The sequence below is a fragment of the Leiobunum rupestre genome, chromosome 4 (assembly GCF_980474605.1).
Source record: "Leiobunum rupestre chromosome 4, qqLeiRupe1.1.hap1, whole genome shotgun sequence".
Classification (NCBI taxonomy): Eukaryota; Metazoa; Arthropoda; class Arachnida; order Opiliones; family Sclerosomatidae; genus Leiobunum; species Leiobunum rupestre.
This window is the reverse complement of record NC_143387.1, coordinates 68,948,165-68,970,435: the sequence shown is the minus strand read 5'-3', so window position 1 is coordinate 68,970,435 and position 22,271 is coordinate 68,948,165. Positions and strand designations below refer to the sequence as shown.

At 38.5% G+C, this 22,271-nt stretch overlaps 3 protein-coding genes across 3 annotated transcripts in view; 1 reads left to right on the top strand and 2 right to left on the bottom strand.

Annotated features, from left to right (window-relative positions):
* The first annotated feature begins 3,850 nt into the window (after positions 1-3,850).
* LOC149948851 (RING finger protein 37) lies at positions 3,851-5,961 on the top strand. The gene is made up of 3 exons (XM_090173998.1): positions 3,851-4,308; positions 4,377-4,571; positions 4,636-5,961. Exons 1-3 carry the CDS (start codon positions 4,029-4,031, stop codon positions 5,478-5,480), a joined length of 1,320 nt encoding a protein of 439 aa, XP_090030124.1. The 5' UTR covers positions 3,851-4,028; the 3' UTR covers positions 5,481-5,961.
* On the bottom strand, positions 5,645-9,008 carry Sfxn1-3 (Sideroflexin-1-3). The gene is made up of 8 exons (XM_090173999.1): positions 8,717-9,008; positions 8,474-8,647; positions 8,309-8,407; positions 8,161-8,236; positions 7,888-8,101; positions 7,721-7,820; positions 6,259-6,306; positions 5,645-6,189 (listed from the first exon to the last, which is right to left on the bottom strand). The coding sequence occupies exons 1-8, from the start codon at positions 8,875-8,877 to the stop codon at positions 6,093-6,095; spliced, it is 969 nt and encodes a 322-aa protein (XP_090030125.1). The 5' UTR covers positions 8,878-9,008; the 3' UTR covers positions 5,645-6,092.
* Positions 9,009-9,126: 118 nt separating this feature from the next.
* LOC149948848 (TWiK family of potassium channels protein 18) overlaps positions 9,127-22,271 on the bottom strand; it is a 39,151-nt gene continuing 26,006 nt past the window's right edge. Inside the window, exons 4-5 of the mRNA XM_090173996.1 lie at positions 12,989-13,203; positions 9,127-11,130 (exon numbers count right to left, since the gene is read on the bottom strand). Coding sequence (XP_090030122.1) covers positions 10,225-11,130; positions 12,989-13,203 — 1,121 coding nt within the window. The 3' untranslated portion in view covers positions 9,127-10,224. The remainder of the gene's footprint in view (positions 11,131-12,988; positions 13,204-22,271) is intronic.

The window sequence follows — 22,271 nt, the reverse complement described above, 5'->3', positions numbered from 1 at the left end:
GTTGTGTACGAATTTCATTGGACGAGCGTCACGAGCCTTTACTCTGAACGTTTTACGGGCGGGCGGGGGAAAGATAATTTCCGAATTTTACACTTCCGACGGCAGCAGGCGCTAATGCGTCTAGCCAATGAAAAACGTACACAAGAAAATCCACGTCTTTTGACGGGTTGCGTTCTTCTTGTGTGGGGTGTTGTGTTTGTTGCTCCTAACTGAAACCAAGATTTTGGAATCTCATGTAGGTATATTTTAAACCACACTAAAATAATTAAAATTTAGTTATTAACTGTGATGATTTGTGGTATTTCAGACTTACAATGATTGCGCAAAGTTAAGGTGGGACTTTAAGGGTGACACGGTAGATATAGTAGATTCTTGAGATTTTTATGATTTTCCTAAAGCTGTTTAAATAACTTAATATAATGTCAGATAAATAAAAAAAAGTTTTTAATACGTTGCCTACGATCTGTTTTATGTTATTCCACGTGACCATATTTACTTATTTAGTTTAAATTGTTTCTATGAGATGGCGCGACTATTGCGATTCCACTCTGATGGCAGCCTTCTAGCTGGTACGTCCCCGCCCAATCCAATCGTGCTTCTAGTCTAATTTCTATTTCTATGGCCTCTCTATATACAAAAGTATATAACCAAAAAAAGGAGTATTTTATAGAATGGTCCATTCCAATGCTCGCCTTCTCTTGATTCTCCGCGATATTATCTTTCTATTGTTAGAGGCTAAAAAGGGGGGAAGGAAGTGTTTCTTTGCTCCCCTCCATTTACGAGCTCCCCTAATGCTGTGCGATGAACAGCCGAATGACAGCACGACAGCATCTTTTCCACTTAAGTCGCAGCTCCCCTCCATTTACGCATCCCCTTAAACTCTACAGCGATGCGACGGACGGACAGCACGACAGGCATCTTTTCCATTGAAGTCGCTGCAGTGAGAGCTTCGCTCGCTCCGCTCAAAAATGGCAGCTAATATTCTAATCAGTTTACTTGATGCTGAAGAAAATAAACATTATAATATTTTTGTGGACGAAAATGAATTTCAGGGAATATAGAATGGTTAGTTAATTTCCGATGAAACATTTCCTTTCAAATTATAAATAAAATGTTTTCTTCCTTCATATATTGTCGTGAAATCGTGTAAAAATAATATTTATTGTCAAAGGCTTAGATTACAACGTTCGGGGCATTCCATAGACATAATAAAGAAATAGGCAGCTTACGCGGAGTTTGATTTGCCAAAAATATACGGGAGCGATAACTAGCAGACAACCGGTATTTGTTCCGTATTCCTGTGGTACCACGTTTAAGCGACGCCTGTCGATTAGGAGAGAAAATAAAAAATCATCTGACTGGATTCGCGAATATTTTGGCTGTGAGAATTTAAAATAAGGTTAATTTTTATTATAATTTTTAAATAAGTCAATTAATTCTTTCAAAACCCAAATAACAAGCAGCAGATGATCTTTTAATTAAAAACAAAAAATTGTAATTGCGAAATGATATTTTGTCAAAGGCTTAAGTAACTCGGGTACTATCCGGTGTATTTTGGTTATGGCTTGTTATGGGAATATTCTGAGATTGTAAACAAAAGTAAAGGGAATTTCGATGAAATAGATGATTCTACTTGAAATAAAATTAGCTTTGACAATTATTATTAAACCTCGTTAACTTTAACCATAAGTATTCTTCACATGCAAAAGTTTTACTGAGAGCTATTCACAAGACAGACTGCATTACGGGCTTCGTCGCTGTTTTGCGTCCGCTCTCTCCTGCGTCACACGTAGCCTTTGACAGCGCCTCACTAGGGGGATATTTTCTTCTTGTGATGACGTCACTAGCTCTCAGTAAAATATTCCCCAAAGTGACAAACTTATGGAACAATATTATAGACTTATGGTACGCGGCGAACGAAAATCTCCGTAGTAATTTTGTAAGTTGTAAGCCACGCCCGTTTCTATGAGAATCATCAGGGTCGTCTTCCCATGTAGCGGTCTTTCTTGACATTCCAAGGGTAAACATAATATATAGGTAGTATTCACGAGAAGATGGCGGTCATTGCTCCAAAGACTATATAACGCTTCGCTTACTAGACAGGCGTGTTCTATGGCTCAACTTGCATACCGATTGTGGCTCCATCTCGACGCTGGCCCAAAATTTCCCCTAACTTGAGCTGTGTTACTAGTGGCGCCTCTAGCCGCGGGTCCAAATATTACCCCAGCTTTTACAGTGCTACAGAGGTGTTAACAGGTTTTTCCTAGGAACACGCCTGCCTAGTAAGCGAAGCGTTATATAGTCTTTGATTGCTCTAAGGTAGATAGTTATGGGGGAAAGGGGGATGACACTAGCCTTCCACTACAATGATGATGACGTCACGAGAATACACCCTTTACTTTAATGATCATACTGAAAAGGCTAATTAAGCGCGAAGTTGAGAGATTTTTTACCCCAATTAGCACGGTTTTCCGCGATATTTTATTTCAGTACGCGTGAAAAATTGTTCACTATAACAATAGCATACGAATAAAACTGGTATTATAGACACAGTAGAAATATAAAATGATGCCCGATTTCTTTTAGCGATTTCCACTGGGGGGTTTCGGGCGCTCCGGGAGCGCTCGTGATGAGATTTCGCCCTCCACTGGGAAATCGAGAGCAGCTCGTGACGGGATCCGTGTCTTCCACTGGCAATCTCGCTCTCACAGCGAGCGCTCTGAGAGCGAAAATTTTGATCCGAGAAATTCGACGGATCGACAGATTTCGAGCGGTTTTCGTGATTTTTAAAAATGGCGGAACTAGATAGGACAATAAATATTTCGGCTGCTTATTTGTTAATAGAATCATCTTCGGATAGTTCCGACGAAGAAATAGAGGCAATTCTTTTAAGATAAATAGAGGATGAGGTATATTCGTACTCCGAAAATGAAGTAAGTTCTCCTTTACGCCTAGGCTTAACCATGCATGATTAATAAAGTTTATCGAATACAATATTACTGTCCGCCATTACTTTCCGCGTATTTCACTGGAAAATGCTCGCCCCGAGAGTTGCTCTTAAAACGAGGTTGTATTTCACTGGGAGACTCGCTCGACCGCGATCCTTGGAAATCTCGACACGAGCTGTGACGTCGAAATCGTTTTCGGGGCGCTCTCGGAGCTTCCCAGTGGAAATCGCTATTTGTATTCCGCGGGTTTTTGATTTTTGTCAGCAGGAAACGGTTTCCACCAGGCTTGGAAATAAGCGGTGGTCACTGGGTCAAAGACCAGTTTATTAATTGCTCGGACCAGTTTTTTTATTCAAAAGCTAGGGGTTCACGGGTCCAGTGTCCAGTTTATGAATTCAAAATTATCTACCGTATTATTAACCAACTGGTCTACGTGACCACTTAAATAATTCAAGAGTTGGGAGTCACTGGCCAAATAGACCAGTTTAGAAATAAACCTTATTTCCAAGCCTGGTTTCCACATGTTTTTGACCCGGTCAGGCTGTAATCTAGTGCAATCTAGTGTTAAGCGCCAGTACTAAACAGTCAGAGACGTAAATTGAATGCATAAATAAATGCGTTTGTATTGTAGTCTGTCAAGTAAATTCACAAAGCCGGGAGTAGTGGCTCACTCCTGTAATCCCAGGCGTCTGGGAGGCAGAGTTTGTGGATGGCCGTGTGAGGACGACCACCAATCCCCTAACGGGTGGTCGGAATACTTCCGCCAAGGGTGTCCCCACGTATCCCCCCGTTGGCGTGGCCGTTACACATATCTCGCCCTGATTAATCAGTTATTGTGTGTGTGCTGGTGTCTAAGGCCTCGGGTCGACACCGATGTGTGTGTATCTCAAAAAAAAAAGTAAATTCACATAACTCAATAATTGTTTTTCCCTATTAAATTTAAATATAAATGAAACGTAGTAATTCCAATTTTTATTGCAAAATTCGGATTAAACTTACTATTTTCTGTAGAAATGGTTCTCAAAAGCTGTATTAATTTTTATTAAATGCCAAATTTTCGGTTTAATTTAAATATTTATCATGGCATTTAATTTTTCTCAAAAACACTATGGGACGTCCATTATTTTCGACAATGTAAGTGCTGATGGCTATGATATTGAAAATCTTCTGCAGAATCAACAAAATAACAATGGTTTTCGCGTTGAATACTATATAAAACCACCTTTAGAAATAATATTTTCATTTAATACCTGTAAAATTGATCTTCATACTTTGACTTTAAACACCTCTTGTGGCTCAAATTATGTTGAAGCACTAGAAATATATGTCTCTGAAAAAAAAAGAGCGTGTGAATATCATGGTAACCAAGATGCTTGTTAAAAACTAAATTCTTATAGGAACCTCTAATTAATTATTCTCTTTTTAAAGAGTTTTTCAACGTTGCCAAATGCTACAACATCAAATCATCAACAGTGTCTTTTAAAAATCACTTTTTTCGTGGTCAAAAATCCAAAATTACTGAAACTGAGACTGCATACCTCTCCTTAAAAAATACATTTATTCTTTCAAAAATTGGAAGTTTAAAAATTCGTATTCTTCGAATTACTAACAGTGGGGTTGCAGGTAAATATGCATTATTATGTTTCCAGCTGTTGTACATAAATTAAGGTTACTTTTTTGGTAATAGGTTTGAAATCAGTACAAATTTGGGGCCAACCAGATAGAAAAACCAACTCAGAAATTTTGAAAACCTTTCATGAAAAGTCCAAAAAAATTGAAAATAATCTGGTACCAAATGAAAGAAAAGAACCCCAAGTGAAACAAGAGAAAAGAAAATTTGAGTTAGAACCAAACATTGATAATGTACCAGAAGAATTTTTGGATTCCATAACGTTTAACATCATGGCGTGCCCAATTCTTTTGCCATCTGGTAGATCAATCGATAGATCATCCTTGGAAAAATTGTATCAAACGGGTCGCCAACCAATTGATCCTTTCACTGGTTTACCATTTTCAGAACAAAGACTGCCAATACCTAATAATACCTTAAAACTACGAATTGACAAGTTCCTCAGTGAAAACTCTTCCAATTCTTTATTAAATATGACACCTAGAACTTTAGGAGTAGCTGTAGAGAATAAGGCTAAAAAATCTTGTTTATTAAGTTATGATAAATTTGAAGAAAAAGTGGGAATTAACCACGCAGTTATACCACCTAAAAATGATATAATTCAACCGAAAAGTTTTATTAATAAACCGGTAACACATGAACAGAAACTAACTGCCAGTTTAGAAGAAGCTTTGCAGTCTATTTTAGGTCATGATAGTAAAACAGCTATAAACAATGACAATAATAAAAATTGTTGTTGCTGTTGTAAAGTGGGAAACTCAAATTTATATTTGCTTCCATGCAAGCATTTAGTTTGCAGGGTTTGTATATCTAAGCTAAAATTTTCTAATTCAATAGAAATTTGTGGCTCTTGCAAGAAAGTATTTAAACGGAATGAGGTATCCGTAGTTCACGTTCACTAATATCCGCAACCAGAAGTTTATAATCAACAACTTGAACTACACATTTCCCAACCTTGTTCCTTCGTTGGTGTCTAAGGCCAACACCATAATTTTTTTCTAAAAAAAAAAAACCTTGTTCCTTCTGAAACATGTGATGACGGTGGTGTAAATAAAACAATAGGAAGTCTATTTAACAACAACTTAACAATATTTATTAACTTCAAATAAAAAATTGCTTGAAAATATAAGTATAAGGCTAAATAGTTTCCATCTACAACATTTTACATTCATTTTTCGCCATGGTTTTCTACACTCTCTAATTGGGAATGATTAAATAGGAATTCAAACCTTTCTAAATAACACAACTTGTCACACATTTGTCTCTGGCTTTTAAAAATTAAAAATAAAATTAGTAGGCCAACTTTCAAATTTGGTGCTAATTTTTACTGTGCCAGTAGCTCTATAACGATAGAAATGGCAATTATGGTGTTTATTTTTTCCCCATAAACGTTAACTCTCAAAACGTTTCATACCAGATCTATAGGAATTCAATATTTTAATAATTATATAATATTTTTATGATTTTTTAAGAAGACTTTTAAAACCAAATTTTTAAACTTTTAATGATATTTTTTAAAGCCCTTTGTTGTAATAAACCTCTTTTGGTTTATCTGCGAGTTTGTCAATTATTTCTTGAAGCTCCGGTTCCAAACTGCTCACAGGTATGGAACTAATGACAATAAAACCAATTTCATTTATAAGTATTTTTGTTACAACACTGCTATTTTGATATTTTTACCTTTTCTGAGGGAAAAGTGCACAGCACAATGGTGTCGCAAAGACCAAGCTATATTTTTTATTTAAATTAAGCAATAAATACGAGAATGTTAATGGCAGGGCTCCCACCAAAATCTTTAAAAAAATAATGAAAATAGTAGGCCTGTGCGAGTACTCGAAAAATGCGAGTACTCGTCTCGAGTCCGAGTCCGAGTACTCGGACTCGGACTCGCGACGTCTTAATATATTACTCGAACGAGTACCCGAGTCCTTTGTCAAGGCTTAAAAATTACTCGAAGTGGACTCGAGTTAATAAATATTACAACGAGTCCTTTTTTTTGACGAGTCTTACGAGTCCTAAGAGTTTTTTTTTTATCTAATTTTTTTAACGCGTAGTTTCATTCAACAGCTCACAGCCAGGTGAAATCCCGTAATCACGCTATGGTAGTGGTTTTTGTTTTTTATGGAGCGTTTGCCCACAGACTTTGAATTCCAAACGGAGATCGCGTGACTCACCAAGCCGGCATGTTTTCCAATTTTAGTTTTAGTTTTGCTTACTGCACTCTGGAGTAGAGAGATGTCTTTCCTTTGTGTTGGTGACGCGGCTTTAGTAAGTTTAGATTACTTTTTTAGTTTTACGTTTACAAATAAGTATAAGTTAAACTTAAGACTTTTAGTATTTATAACTCGACCAGAAAATGAATATATAAAATTTTTTTTAAAATGAATACCAACAAAAAGTAAAAAAAATTGCTTCTAAGTTCTTATTACTTAAAATGGCTTTGACAAATTTAGGACTCAAATGACTACGTTGGAGATTCAAAATATTTAACTTTAACTGGGCTCGACCAGAAAATTAAGACTCGAACAGACTCGACCAGAAAATTAAGACTCGAACAGACTCGACCAGAAAATTAAGACTCGAACAGACTCGAACTAATTCTTAAGGACTCGAACGAGTACTCGAGAATTGGACTCGAGACTCGTGAGTACAATACTAAAGGACTCGAGACTCGACTCGAAACCATAAAAAGAGGACTCGCACAGGCCTAGAAAATAGGTACTTTTTGCCAAAAGTAGGGACCAAATTTTTCAAAATAAGAACCAAATAGGGATGAATGTAAATCTAAATGAGATCTTTATTTAAACTAAATTCCAAAACTGACTTGGTATTTATATTTTACAATTTAATAATGTTACCAAGCTTGTGGCGCTACCTTTGTACTATGTTCGAACTATTTTATTGTTAATCCTTAGATTTGTCTACTTTGTAAACATTCCTTGAGCAGATGTATAAAAATATTTTAAGTCTACGATGGTTTCCTTGAATTTCATGAAAAAAGGGTACTTTAGGGACCAAATCCCGATTTTAGGGTAGATTAGGGACTTTGAAGAAAAATAAGGACTTTCGGGTATTTTAGGGACCTGGTGGGAGCCGGGCCTGTATTGGTAATTTTTGTCAAAAATAGTTTTAATTTACTTACAAAACTCCACACATTCCAACTTGCAATGGGGCGTTAATCCAAGGAAATTTTGCTAGCAGATTTTTCTTTTCAAGATAGTTCATAATCAACGGTGGTGTTACTAAATAGAACAACGGAAATACAAAATATTAATTAAAAATTTAAAGAAAACCAAGAAGTTAGCTTACACATTCCTGGCATTGCCATGCAAATTCGGGATAAAACCACTTGACCAATGGCCCATTGCGCAGCTTTTTTGGATTGACCAATTTTATTACCCTGGTCATCAACAACGGGAATGCCATTAGTCAACTCGCGTTGTCTCATCATGGGAATGTTGACGCAATTAGCAGCTGCAACAGCGCAAAATGGTACAAATCTTCCAAATAAAGGAGGAGCACTCTGAAAAAAAAAAAGATTTATGTAGGAAATAAACCCCAATTACGCTTATTACAATTTACCTTCACTAAACTATTGAGACCTAAAGCCGTTACGAGAGCACCAGAGGTTGCCATAGCATAAGAAATTCCTAATTGACTGTAAATGTTGGTTATTTTTAACATGTGTTATGAACTTATGTGGTGGACTTAAAAATGGTAATATAATTACGTGACTGGAATTGGCGAATCTCCACTGCGGTTTGTGTAGTTAACAAGTGCATTAAAAGACTGATTAATCCACTGCCAAAAAATTACTTGGGGTGTAGTTCTTTAGGATAACAATTCAAACATTACCAATAAAAATAAGTAGTTGAATAAATTAATTAATACTTGCTTGTAAAAAGCCAACATACAACCCGTGATCGTCATATTCATTGGAACTTGGGCCGACATTCGGCCAAGTATCATCATTTTTTCACCTGTATCTGGATGAAACGCGGAATCATACAGTTGTTTGGCTCTCCATAACTCATCTTCTGTTACGTTTACTGGCAGATCATCTCCTTTCCTAATTACACATTCAAAGGCCCAGAAATGTCAGTGCACAAATATAATGTTTTTATCGAAATTTACTTACTTAAACTTAGTTACGAGATGTTTTGCCTTTTCTAGATCATCGGAAGAAGCTAGGACATTTAGGGGGTTAGTGACTGCAAAGAAATGTTTGGCTCGGCCCCAGTATGTTCCCTGGTCCCATCGCGGTTCATCGAGTTTAATATGGGCAAATTTATTCGTCATAATGACTTTTAGAGACTCATAAATTTATATTAATTAAAATTTATTTAAAACATGACAATATATTTACTCTAAAAGCCACAAGAAGAAACGTGGACGACGAGTCGGAGTCGGCCGGTAAGCAGGCGCCAGCCTTGATACCGTAACCATAGCAACCACCTGGGAACTTTAGATCGACGAATATTTTAGGTCAATCATTGAAAATAGATGGCGTAAAAGACCGATAAAAAATATACCAATCAAAATCTCCCCTAGACGCGCGAAATTTAAACATAGAAAAACAGAGAACATCGATGTTTTTCAAAACAACTTTAAGGCACTTAATTTTGGTTTTGGGAAAATAAATAAATACAGCACCAAACTTATATATTACACAAAACAAACAAATAAAAACGATAATATATTTCATATTCGTTGCTTTACACATTTTTGTAGGTTTTTTTTGTATTGTTTATCACAGACATCGTTTCTTCTTGGATTTCAGCAGTTTAATCAAAAGATGTAAAACACGTGGAGATTTGAGCATTACAAACAGCTTACTTTCAAAAAAAAATTATCATCAAAAAATTGCCGCTTATAATATTATTATAGACAAAATATAAATAAGGATTAATAAAACCTACTTTCGGAAGTTAACTTTCACTGTAAATATGAAGCGTATATTGTGTTATTTTCAAACGGATTCATGCGAATAGGTAAAAAACGTTTTTTAGTTTTCATTTTATACGTATATATTTTATTAAATGGGAAAATTTATCGGTCTTATATTATCAATTAAGCCTTGGGCGATTTTGCTACATATATTAGCTAAGCCTAAAACGCGAAAGAGGAACGTAGTTGGAATAAGTATTTTATACTTAAGGCGGTTTGTTTTCATTTCTGTAATGTATCAATTATTTAAGTATTTGGTGCACTGACCAAGGTAAAAGTTTGACCTCGCTTCCGGAAGTACAATTATTCTCTTTTAGAAAGCCAAGAAAAGGTAGAGATATAGCATGGATAAAGAGAGGAAAAAATATTTGATATGTCTAAAAACCCATTGCACTATCAAGTATTTACAATTAAAAACTAGAGCGAAATAAATGAAGAAATAATATTCCTTCGCTGACGTCAAAACATTTTCCAAAAAAAGGGGTAAACACGAAGGGCTAAGTTAAAATCGCGGTAATGTACAACAGCGTAGATTAAAAACCAAATGAAAAGGACAAAACGCTTTGCAAACCTATTATCCACGTGAATGATTAATACAATACCAGTGGACGGGCCCTGACAAGTTTTTATTTTAAATTTTCCTTCAGTTGGTTGATTTCTGAAATCCATAACCCGTTTATAAGTGATAAGTTCTAGGATTTAAATTTCGGTTGATTGTTTTCCATTCAGGACAGTATCGTTTTTTTCGGTTTCGTCCGAAGTGTCCTTGTCTTTACCTTTTCCGTCCTTATCCTGTTTGGCTTTCTTTTCTTTCTTCGTCTCTTTTTCTTTTTTCTTGTCCTTGTCTTTAACGGCCTTGGTGTCATCCTTGTCCTTGTCTTTAGCGGCCTTGGTGTGGTCTTGGTCCTTGTCCGGAGATGACTTTTTGGAACCGTGGACGTCGGCGATTTCCGTATTGGGAGCGTTTTTCAATTGCTCCTCGGCCATGAGGGAATTGATGTCCAGTCCCATGGTCGTACCCAGTCGCAGCTTAGCCGCCTCGAAGACCACCGAGAGTTTCTCTTGCACGACGTTGATGCACATGGAAGTCAGGGCCAAGCCGAAGAGGAGGTAGATAAAAGTGGCCATCATGAACATGGGGTGTTCCGGGACAAAGTCTCCGAACCCGATGGTGCTCATGGAGATGAAGACGAAGTAGACTGCCTCGAAGAAGGTCCAGTCCTCCCATAGAGTGAAGATGAAAGCTCCCAGATTGATGTAGCCGACGAGCAGCAAGAGGGCCAACGAAATGGGAAGGTTGAATTCGTCGTCCACTTCGAAGGGAGGAGGTTCTTCCACGATGGACGGGCTCTCCAGCTCCGGTTTAAATTTCCCGTCGGGTTCGGGGATGATCAGTTTCGTCTTGTCCTGATCCTTGCCCCGCTTCATTTTCGCGTCCTTGTCTTCTTTGCCGTCCTTAACCGGCGGTTCCGGTTTAGCGGCTTCCAAGTCCTTCTTAGTGTCCGCAGCGGCGGTGGTCGGGTTCCCTTTTTCATCCAAAATGTCGCCTTTGGAATTCCGTTTGTAAGGCATGTCGGGAAACTTATTCCAGGCCACCGTTATGAACTACGCGGGAACGGGATAAAAGATAAAAAATTATATCGGAAGTAAATATAATAGATATATCTTTGAGAGAAGTATTCGTCTTCTTTTACGTAAGGATTCCGTGAATTTTTTAAAATTCGTTTTAAAAGAAAAAATAGTAAATGCAGATATACGCCGTATATTAACGCCCGAAGCGAATCTATACCAGGTACCTTTTTAATAAAAAATCGGAAACCTAGATGGCGATCGTACGCGTGAAATACTGTTACGAAAAATTAAAAAAAAAAACAAGCTTTCGCTACCAAGTACGCGAAGGTAGGGTTTTGGAGCAATAAATTCCGCGGGAGTAGAGAACGGGTTCGGAGTTCTGAAACCCTGCCTTTCGAGTTAAATGTTTTCGAGTTAAACAGGCAAAAGCTTTAGTGCATTGCACTGCATTGGCAATTACTCTACTTCTCCCCCATGTCTTAATAACGAATATTTTATTATAAATTAAATTTTATAGTAAATATAATAAAAAATGAAAGAAAATGGTAACGGGGACACGGGGTCAAAATGAATGAGCCACATTCAGAGGTGCTAAATCCCCGGGGCACGGAGGGAAAATATCCACGAACATGCTTTTTAGTGGAACGGTACGATAAGGGCCCATCGACTAGCTCTTCACTAGCACCCGTCATCCCTGTGAACTTTCAATTAGAAACGCCTCGTCGACATAATTTGCCCGGGGCCAGAAATGTCTCTGCACGGCACTGGATATATTTTGAATACATATTGGGGTTTACTGACAAGGAGACATCCCAAGGTGTTTTTCAAACTCAGGGGTTAAGCAGACCTTCATGTACCTTGAAAACTTCTATATGGAAAAGTTTCAATGGCCATTCGTTTTGCCATGGTAACCCAAAATGTTTTTCACAACTTTCTCTACGTAAAATAGCATGGCAAAATCACGGATTGTAAACCCCTACGATTTTACCGAACTTTTATTGATTTTAGCCATTTTTATCGATTTCACCCAATTGATTTGCCTTAATTTAAATTTATTTTTTTTTAAAATGACAATACAAACCGTGATTTCCCCATGCTATTTTACGTAGAAAAAGTTTAAACTTGAGTTGTGAAAAACATTTTAGGTTGCTATGTCAAAACGAATGGCCATTGAAACCTTTCCCTTTAGGATCTTTCAAGGTACATGAAGGTTTACTTAACCCCCCGAGTTTGAAAAAAAATCGGGGAGAAACACTTCGGGATGTCTCCATGTCAGTGATGGAGAGATTGAACTCATCATGCGTTTTTTAAGTAACTTTTGAGGAGATATGGATGCGGTGCAAAATGTAATTAAAAGAATAGTTTACTATGGTAAGAGCAATGCTTTCGTTTTTAAGTGTGAGTTAAAAGAGAAGCACGGTATTCGTTTTTCAGGAGAAAATAAGAGCAGCTGAGCTTTTTCTTAACAGCCCTGCTTCAGAGTTGGAATATTTTCGCCTCGCGCCATCTCTAAGTCAGGGCCGTTTTAACCCTTCTCTCATTTACCGACTTTTCGGACCTTCGTAGGCCCTATTATATGGAATCGTAGACCCTAATGTCTCCTAAACTTTTCGTAGGCCTTAGGCACTTTGCCTAGTCTGCCTTATGGATAAGGCGGCCCTGCTCTAAGTGATAGAAACATCTAAGGTACTATAATAATATAGTTGTCTAAGTCGAATGGAGATGGCGCGAGGCGAAAATAGGGCGTACTCAGCAACTAGTGAGCCCGCCTAGTGTAGGCTTTATTCCTCCAAAGTAGGGCTTAGAATCTCCACGGTCCCATAATATTAGGTAGCCGAATTCATTCTGGGTTATAGCCGGGTCACCATGCGTCAACAAGAAAGAATAATACCTGTACGGGTGAGGCTTTCTTGCCCACTTTGCGCACTTTCCGGCACTTTCCAGTGTAGTAGAACTGACGAGAGACGTTGAAGATGTACTTGATGGCCCTGGTGAAGAGTTTGCCCAGATCCGCCAATACCATCAACATAATAGGGATGCCCAAGAAAGAGTAGATGATCGTGGCGGCTCGACCAGCAGTCGTGTTCGGACATATGTTGCCATAACCTGCGCGAATAAAAATGCGTGACAATTAAATTACGTACAAATTAAAGCTTCAATGAGAAATAAACCAGGCATATAGGAGGAAAGTTTGCGTCTACGCAGGCCCGGACTGAACCAGGCCTGAAAGATACAGGTGACGTCACCGACTAACGATAGATGTGATAATGTGAACGTCGATACATTATTACAAAAAAGTGTTCCTCGAAACCCCAGCCACAGCAGATATTTTTTTTTCTAAAGTATACTATATTGCCAACTCAATGGAGCTAAATCCCTTGTTTCAGTTTTTTTTTGTATGCAGATGGCGCCAATTGTAAATGACCCGAGCTCGAAGGAATAACTTATAAGAGATATGCCTAAACTTCCTCTGTTCATTTGGCCCGAAAACGTGTAGGGGGAAGGTTGTAGGATTGTAGACGTACCTTTGTGCGTACAGCCTGCACCTTCTGCAAGTTCCCTCTACACGTTTTCTGGACATTTTCCGGTACTGGCTTAACCTCTCTATTGTATTTATTTATATTTCGGGATAATGACGGTTTAATCGATTCGCGTGCAGGTTTTTTTTCGGAGGGGATTATAATAATAATCAGCTAGGCTAATACCCAAGGCACCACCCTAGGGCTAAGTCATCAAGCGACTTTTGAAGCCTTTTTAATTCAGGTGGCCGGGTTACACTGCGTAGGAGGGTGGTGGCAAGCCCTGCATGCCACGTGATCGAGCCAACAGCTCCCTACACTAACTATTACCGTTAACCTGGACAAGTTTTTATGGAAGGGGAAACCGAAGAGATCGGGGGAAAACCCCTTAAACCAGCGGGGAGAGAACTTGCAAACTCAACGCGGAAGGAGTTGTTCCGAGTTTTCACCCAGTGCCACAAGCTGGGATCCTCTTGCTGCGAGGCGAAAGTGCTAACCACTCCGCCACCCCACTAAAGCTACTTGAAATTTGTTACAATCGCGTCGGAAAACGTCAGATTTAGGAAACCAATGAGATAACGGGATGATTTGATTTACTTTTACGCAGAGGAACATACTGGTAAACCATGAGGGGGATAGTTATTCTCCCTACTTAATTGCTCGACAAAGGCAACGTAATGAGCAATAAGCAACCAAAAGCGACATAAGACCCAAACGTGTGCCACTGAGAGCTTGTCGCGAAGTAAAAAGAGAGTGTAGGAGATTAATAAACAATATGTCGGTATGATTTGAAGTTTTCACCACTCCAGCGCCACCAAGTGTGGCCTTTTAGAACGTATCTCTATGCGCGACTAAAGAGAAGAGAGAAAATCACGCCAATACCAATTAGCCCACAGACCAAAGAGAACGCTTCCAGTACATTTCCATCTAGTTGACTTTGTAGTCGATGGGGAAACTAGCTCTCAGTAGATATTTCAAAAGGGCGCAAAGGTTTTATGTGGAAACAACGACCGCAGCAACACCCCGACTAACGACTGTGAGCCCCCAAACGGAGTGACGTTGAAGAGCCCGCGTTTATTTGACCAATTGGCAACCCATTTAAAAATACCAAATGCTTTATAATCTCATTTTAGAATATTCGACCTTTTGATCTTGAAAACGAATGTTTTAATTATAATAAAATAATAAAAGCCGCTGTTGCATAATAAAATTAATAATATTTTAAATAAAATTCCACAGTGGCTTTTATTATTGTTATTATAATTAGTTTTAATTATAGTGGTACCAAGAAGGTATTTTGGTCCCTAAGAACCTCCTGCTGCCGTTTTCTAATAAAGAATGGCTACGAATTGAAATCTGCATGTAGATAGAGGTTTGCAAAATTTGAATTTTTTTTTATTGAATGACCATTGACCAAGTTTCAAATCCCCGATTTGCCGAGCGAATATTTTTGAGAATAAATGTTTTTAAAATGTATTATATGTATTATAAAATGTCTATAATTAATTGTCTAACCATAAAATATTTTTAAAAAACCGTTAAGCTAATGTTTTTCATAAGAAAAACCAAATAATATTTATTTGCAATTGAAATGTTATTCTGTATTAAAATGAAATTATACTTATTATTTAGAAAATAAAAAAGTGTTATTTAAATAAAGGGTTATTCGGTGCGGTGGACCAGAAGAGAATGAATTCGTTACGGTATAAACACCGGATCTGACGTAAACGCGGAGTTTCACTCTCTTTCTCTCTTGGTTTTTTCTAAGAAGAGAGAGGGATTACCTCACGTTGCAGGTAGTTAGCGGAGTTACTAATCCCAACTCTATTTATAGTCTAGTCTTTAGCGACGTTCCGAAGAAAATGGGAAACCCGTAAAAAAGGCATTTCTCTGTCTCACGTAGTTTCTTGCGTATACTCTGTCCCGATCTTAGAAATGGAATATTTCTAGTACAATTTGCGCAAAGATATCAATTCCAAGAATTAATGTACTTGGGTTAACCGAGAATATTAATCAGCAACTATTGCTTTTGTTTACATGATTTCCGGAAAATATTATCCGCCTACATCAGCGGTTCCCAACCTTTGTCACCTCGTGGAACCCCATTTCTGTTTCAAATTTATCGTGGAACCTTCGCTTGAAAAAAAGTTCGGTGTTTAATATTTTTGACCGAAACTAATTCTATCATAGCACAGCTTAAAATCTCGCGGAGCAGCGATAATTTTAAATGGAGCCCTGGGGTTCCATGGGGGAATCACTGGCCTTCACGGAGACAGAGAGAGAGAGAGAGAGAGAGAGAGAGAGAGAGAGAGAGAGAGAGAGAGAGAGAGAGAGAGAGAGAGAGAGAGAGAGAGAGAGAGAGAGAGAGAGAGAGAGAGAGAGTTTTAGTTTTTAGAAAGGCTTTAATTATCAACGATATAAATCAAAACTACAAAACAAATATTTCAAAATAATGATGGTTAACATACAGTTTAAATTTTTTTTTTAAATTACTTAAGGTAAGTTCTTTGTGATGCCAAGTTCTTTTAGAAAAGCTTCTTGAGAGGGTTCACGTTCACTGAGTATTAAAACACGGCTTATCACAATGCGCTTAATTTTATTAAAAATATTTGCGCATAGAGTGGAAAGCCCCATGGAACATTAATGCTAACGGGCCAGCTTGTTTTCGAGCGTGAATAAATATAGACTCTTAAATGCGCCTCCCAATCGACCGCCATTACATACTCCTTTTCGATTGAAAATTCGCGCATGCTCTAGCACCCTTTTGGATCCTGACCTGTCTGCTACAAACCCGCGAATCTACCGTGGGCTTGAAATTTACTCTATTTATAATTTTACCCCATAGGTTAGGTCTGGCTTTCGGAATTCTATGGAATTTAATATTTGGATTTCCGCTCTTGCTTTTACATCCAACAAAACTGCAGCAAACCATCTTAAAATATGTGAAAATAAGTTCTAGACTTATCACGGAAAAAAAATAACTATGGCCGTCGAAAAATCCAAACAGTAAATCTGCGCATGCGCTAGATTTATCCCTTCTACCCCCCCCCCCCCCCCCAAATTTTCAATCGAAAGGGAGTATTACAGTCTACGGGGAAGGTGCTGAAAAAAACCGGTTTTTGGGGGGATGAAATTTCTGCGGTAGAGCGCTTGCTCGTTGGTTGCCTGTACGATAATGGCGGCGCCCAGTAAACGTTTCTAAAAAGAGTGTATAGTCCGAAGAAAACAAGACGTTACGTACGAAAAGTGTTCACAAGTTTCGCTGATAGCCTTCCACTCTATGTGAGTGGTTTACTCTATGATTTAAAAGCTATTTTTCTATTAGAATTTTAACTTTCTAAGGTTGCAACTGAGTATAGTTTTGAGAAAAGTGTTCATTTGGCAACCTCGCAATTGCCTCAGCGGAGGAAAACCCAATTCTAAGGAAACATGTCAAATGACGCAAAAATGACGTTTTATATTTTGGTGAAAATTCCGGGTTGTTGCACTACTACGAAACACAAGGCCGTGCCCGTTTAAAAATGGACCAAATTAAATTTGATTTTTAAATTATTGGAATGAATTGGCGACGCCTTGATGTTAGAGGGGGGGGGGTCGCTTTAATGCTACATAACATATAATAATTTTTTATAACAGAATTAAAATTATAAATTATTTTAAGTTACTGTTGTATATTTTCAAATATTTATACAACCATCAGATGGCGTTATTGTGTAATACGCTTTCTAGATCGGATTGTAAAATAGATGAGCGGTTCGTGTTAAAGAACTTGGTACTGCATAATATGTAACATAATTACTCATAAGTATGTCATAAAAGCATTTTCTTTAATGAAACCTTGTATAGTACGTCACTTCCAGCTCCGTGATGAAAAACGCGTCATCAGCTTTACTGATGGGAAACGATAGTTAGTGAAGAATTTTTCGCTCGTTTCTAACTTTATCAATCTATAGTTTAGCTCGTGCCTCGCGATCACGTGAATTCGTTTCCATAGTAACCTTTTAAATAGCGCAAGGAATATAAGAATTTTGCACTGTATTGTATGTTCCGTGTGAAACGAGGTCTCATTGAAATTTTTTCTATGGAAATGTTGTACAGAGTCATGCTTATGAGTAATTATGTATGTAATTATACGCTTAATAAAGAACCTTTCTTTGAATATTAATGAAGTAATAGGTTCGACGAATACTTATTCTTCAACATACAAGCATAACAGTTACAGTAATACCATTTTTTTATCATTTACGATAATATGATCAGGGAGGCTATTCTGTAAACATCAAAAATTATTATTCGCCAAAAATGACAATGCGTGTGTGCAAATGATCTTTTATTTAAAGGACTGTTAGAGCGTATTTTCACATAAGAAGGAATTTGAAAATGATGTCATTTTAACGGGAGCACACGATATGACGATTGTCTATTCGCGTCTCTCGCCACTCGTACACTAGAGAGATTAGCCTAATAATGGAAGTTTTAAGCCTTGTCTCACCTTTGCCACCTAAATACGTGAATTAAGGATTAACTAGATAAAATTTACGTGCCCAATTGTCCAACTAATTCAGTGGGGAAAAACGAATTGGGGTGCCTATAGGCCAAAACTATTCGCTCGCTTTGGGACGAAAAGAGTACACCTTTTACCCCATACTACCAACTTCTTCCATACTATAACAGCCAAACTGTATTTTGAAGTTGCTCGCTATTTCCTAAAAAATTACTCCAAGACTAGCGAATAGTTTTCGCCTACTATCTTCGCAGTAATGTTTTATTTAAGTTTTTGAAAAGTACGCAACAGAATTACACCGAAGTAAAAAAAGATCCATCAATTGAATTTCCGTTAAAATTTAGGCTTATGGCGTCAGTACAAAACACGCAAAAAATGTCGAGTCTAGGCGAAGTCGTCGCTCGCCTAGCTCGCCCTACCAATAAACACAACCGTGCACGTGCAATGCGGCTAGGCGCATTTTCAAAGCAAAAGGAGACGCGTTTAAAAAAACCGTTTGAAGCAAAACCAAATTAATTTTTGGATCTATTTCTTTCCCCGTTTCAAAGCGACATCCCCATCGCCTTGGAGCGGAGAAGGAGCGAGAGAGTCAGTCAGCAGGGTGGAGCTAAGAATAGTGCGCGCTCCCTTTCGCCTGTCAGTCACACGGAGCGACGCGATTCAACCTAGTCTCTCTTTCCTTTGACTCACTGATATATTTTTAACGACGGGGATTTGTTTGAATCCTTAGAAACCGGCGTCGGCTGCCGCTAAAGCCAAATCTTTTCATACGTTATCCCCGTTATAGTTGCCGCGCCGCGAAGATACGGATAACATTTCAGCATTCTTATTTAATTAAAAGGCTTCTTACTAATTACTAGCTTTTACTGGCGATAAGAATTTTGGCGATGTCGGCTGCCCATTTATCACGCGTTTCTTTCGAGGGCGGAATATTATTTTGGGAACTAATTTTCATTGTTCAAAAATGCACTCGCAAACCGAAGTAATTTTTCAAGCAAAAGGCCCAATTTTACCTAATCTTAAAAACCTTACCAACTTCGCAGAGACCCGAAACAATTATCTACCTGATACGTAGTTCACACACACGCCGCGGGCGAACTTGGCGCCACCCTCCGACGCATTGTAACCCGGCCCCCCAAATTAATGGCTTTAAAAGTCGCTTGATGACTTAGGCTAGCTGATTATATTATTATTACTTCCAGGTAATGAAAGCCAGGAAATTTCCTTCCTTCACCAGCTAATTTTTGCTTTAAACCAAGGGCTATTGTCGAATTAAATCGTTTTCTTAATGGAAACCGATAGATACAAATGACTAATTATTGAATCAGAACATAAAAATTTACTATTCGTTTCAGAAGTACAACGTAACCTGGCAGTCATTCTACCAAAGATATTATAGAGAGCTTTTCGATTGACTGTTTTGTAACGACGCGTTTACCCACTTCCGGCACGTGACCTCCGAAAAATCGGCTGTATTGTCCAATCACTGCCAAATAGGCTCTTCAATAAAACATCTTCAAGCAAATCGCCAAGAAGTTATATATCCAAGAGCCAGGACCTGCAAGTTACTGTTTATTTGGTGCTTGTTGAAATAATGGAAACGTTTAACCTGTAAACAGAACGTCGTGTTTTTGCTAAGCCTTAATATGGCAAAAAAAACCTACCTAGTTAAAAGGAAACACTTGTTTGCATACCGTAAATTTGAAAAGTTACGAACAACGCGTCATCAAATTTGGCCGTGGTCGTGGGGTGGCAGAGTGGCTAGCACTTTCGCCTCGCGGCTAGAGGAGCCGGGTTCGATCCCAGCTTATGGCACTGGGTGAAAAACTCGGAACAGCTCCTTCCGCGTTGAGTTTGCAAGTTCTCTCCCCACTGATTTAAGGGGTTTCCCCCCGAGTTCTTCGGTTTCCCCTTCCATAAACATTTGTTGAGGTTAACGGTAATAGTGAGCTGTTGGCTCGCGTGGCATGAAGGTCACCTGAATTAATGGCTTTAAAAGTCACTTGTGACTTAGGCCTAAAGTGGTGCCTTGGGTATTAGCCTAGCTGATTAGCTGATATAGACGAATTTCTTGCTACACCACTGGAACCGTTGCTACGTATAGTCGCTTCTATTTTGGGAGCTACCCTTAAAACACGTTTACCCCATAAGTAAAATAAACCCACATTAAGTATGACACATAATAATATCGGTTAAAGACAATCTATCGCTAAGCGATTGCGTCATCGGAAGGAAACTCGTAACTCCCTACTTACGTCGGCATTAGCAAAAATTACTGCCACCTCAGAGCAACAAACTCAAGGAGAACGCAGCTAACGCAGTGTTGTGTACAAATTTCATTGGCCGATTTCCGAATTTTCCCCTTCCTACGGCAGCAGGCGCTAAAGCGTCTAACCAATGACAAATGTACTCAAGAAAATGCTCGACTCTTGACGGGTCGCGTTCTCCTGGTGTGGGGTGCTGTGTTTGTTGCTTCTAGCTGCCAGGTTAGCAAGATGGCGGAAAAAAAAATACAAGCCAAAACGCGTGTAGGGACACTTGCCTAATGCAGTTTGAGAACACTCCAGTCTGGCGCGATTATTCTTAAAGGCCCTATAAACGTCGTTGACATATTAAAAAAAATATCGATCTTATTTTGAAGTGCGCACATACGCCACAAGCGAACTTGGCGCTGTGTATAACTTTCAGGTAAAGATGGCGATAAATCTCCTTCGCCAGCTAATTTTCCCTCGAGACCAAGGCCTATTTGAAAATAAAACTCTTCCAAAATCAGGGCCGTAACGTATGGTTGTATGTACAATTTTTTTTTATTTGTTTCCATTGCGTGCCCCCCCCCCCCCCACGCAATCCTGGTTACGGTGCTGTCCAAAATGAAATTTGACTCTTACTTCGGAGAAATAATTCCGAAATACTGCACAGGGACATAAAAATAACTATTAAAAACATTTGTTTCGTTTCTGAAGCTACTTATTTTGAAATTTGAGATCAATAACGCTTTTTCAATGGTAGTTATCTCCACCCACGTAATCTGGTAGTCATTGAGCCCACAAAAAGTAAACTACTAGCTTGTCCTCAACTGAAGTATAGTATTTCGTCTATGTTTAAGAGATAAATTAGTCTTCCCAATAGGCTTATAAAAGTGAGTCACACTTTGGAGGCGAAATAAATAGCACGTAACCGAAATGACTAAGGCAGCTTTGCGTGCTTGCTGATATTTCCCGCGCTAAATAAAAATAAATCTGGCCAAAACAGCGACATTTTTATAGAATGCCTTTTTTTGGGAGTAGTCAGCTAAGAAATGATTCCAAATGAGTTTTCCATCAAAGGCAAAGGTTTTTCATTAGATTAAGTTATGATTTAGGTTAGCCTAACACGAAAATGGACTACAAACTTTTAAAAAGCCTCTAAAAAATATTATTAATTTAATAAAATAATTTATCACTTAAAATTCAAATTTAAATTTTATTTTCTCGACTATCGCTACACTAAAAGATAGGGATGCACCGATATATTGGCCTATTTTTTAGTTCTACATCGAGATATATATATCGAAGTGGGACTATTGCTATGGACGGATTGTCGTTAAGTGTTGTTGTTTGTGTGTGTTTATTGTGGAAAAGCGACGACGCGGTAGATGGAGCTGCGATAAATAATTTATTAATATATTTTATATTGTTGGCCTGGCCGGGGCTCGAACACAAACAGCCGCTCGCCGCGAAATCTCTAAATATCCCCACGGCCTACCAACCTAGCCACGCTGTCTTCAATATTCATTCGCTTGAAATTTTACCCTTGAACAGTTTTTTTCTTCCATTGAGGGCGGGACGAAATTTTGCGTTTACTCAAAAGCGGGGCAAGTAGATTGTGAACTAGTAGTGCCCGTAAAGGCAGGAGAGCGCTGACGGTGCAGTCTGCGGATCGGACTGAGGATTTGCGGACAGCCATATTCCGTTCTCTTTTCGAATCACATAGGCTTTTTCGCCCGTCAATTTTCTCCCTCGCCCCTGAATCGCGAAGCCCCGCTGACGGTGCGGTCTGCGGGTCGGACTGGAGATTTGCGGACAACCATATTCCGTTCTCTTTTCGTATCACATAGGCTTTTTCGCCCGTCAATTTTCTCCCTCGCCCCTGAATCGCGAGGCCCCGCTGAC

Bases quoted from the DNA above. Each gene is read 5' to 3' on its own strand.
- LOC149948851 (XM_090173998.1), top strand. From the start codon at position 4,029: ATGGCATTTAATTTTTCTCAAAAACACTATGGGACGTCCATTATTTTC. The intron at 4,309-4,376 runs GTAACCAAGATG...CTCTTTTTAAAG, and splicing joins AAGAGCGTGTGAATATCATG to AGTTTTTCAACGTTGCCAAA. The intron at 4,572-4,635 runs GTAAATATGCAT...TTTTGGTAATAG, and splicing joins TACTAACAGTGGGGTTGCAG to GTTTGAAATCAGTACAAATT.
- Sfxn1-3 (XM_090173999.1), bottom strand. From the start codon at position 8,877: ATGACGAATAAATTTGCCCATATTAAACTCGATGAACCGCGATGGGAC. The intron at 8,648-8,716 runs GTAAGTAAATTT...ATGTGTAATTAG, and splicing joins CATCTCGTAACTAAGTTTAA to GAAAGGAGATGATCTGCCAG. The intron at 6,307-7,720 runs GTAAGTAAATTA...TAAAAAATATAG, and splicing joins GTTGGAATGTGTGGAGTTTT to CTTGGTCTTTGCGACACCAT.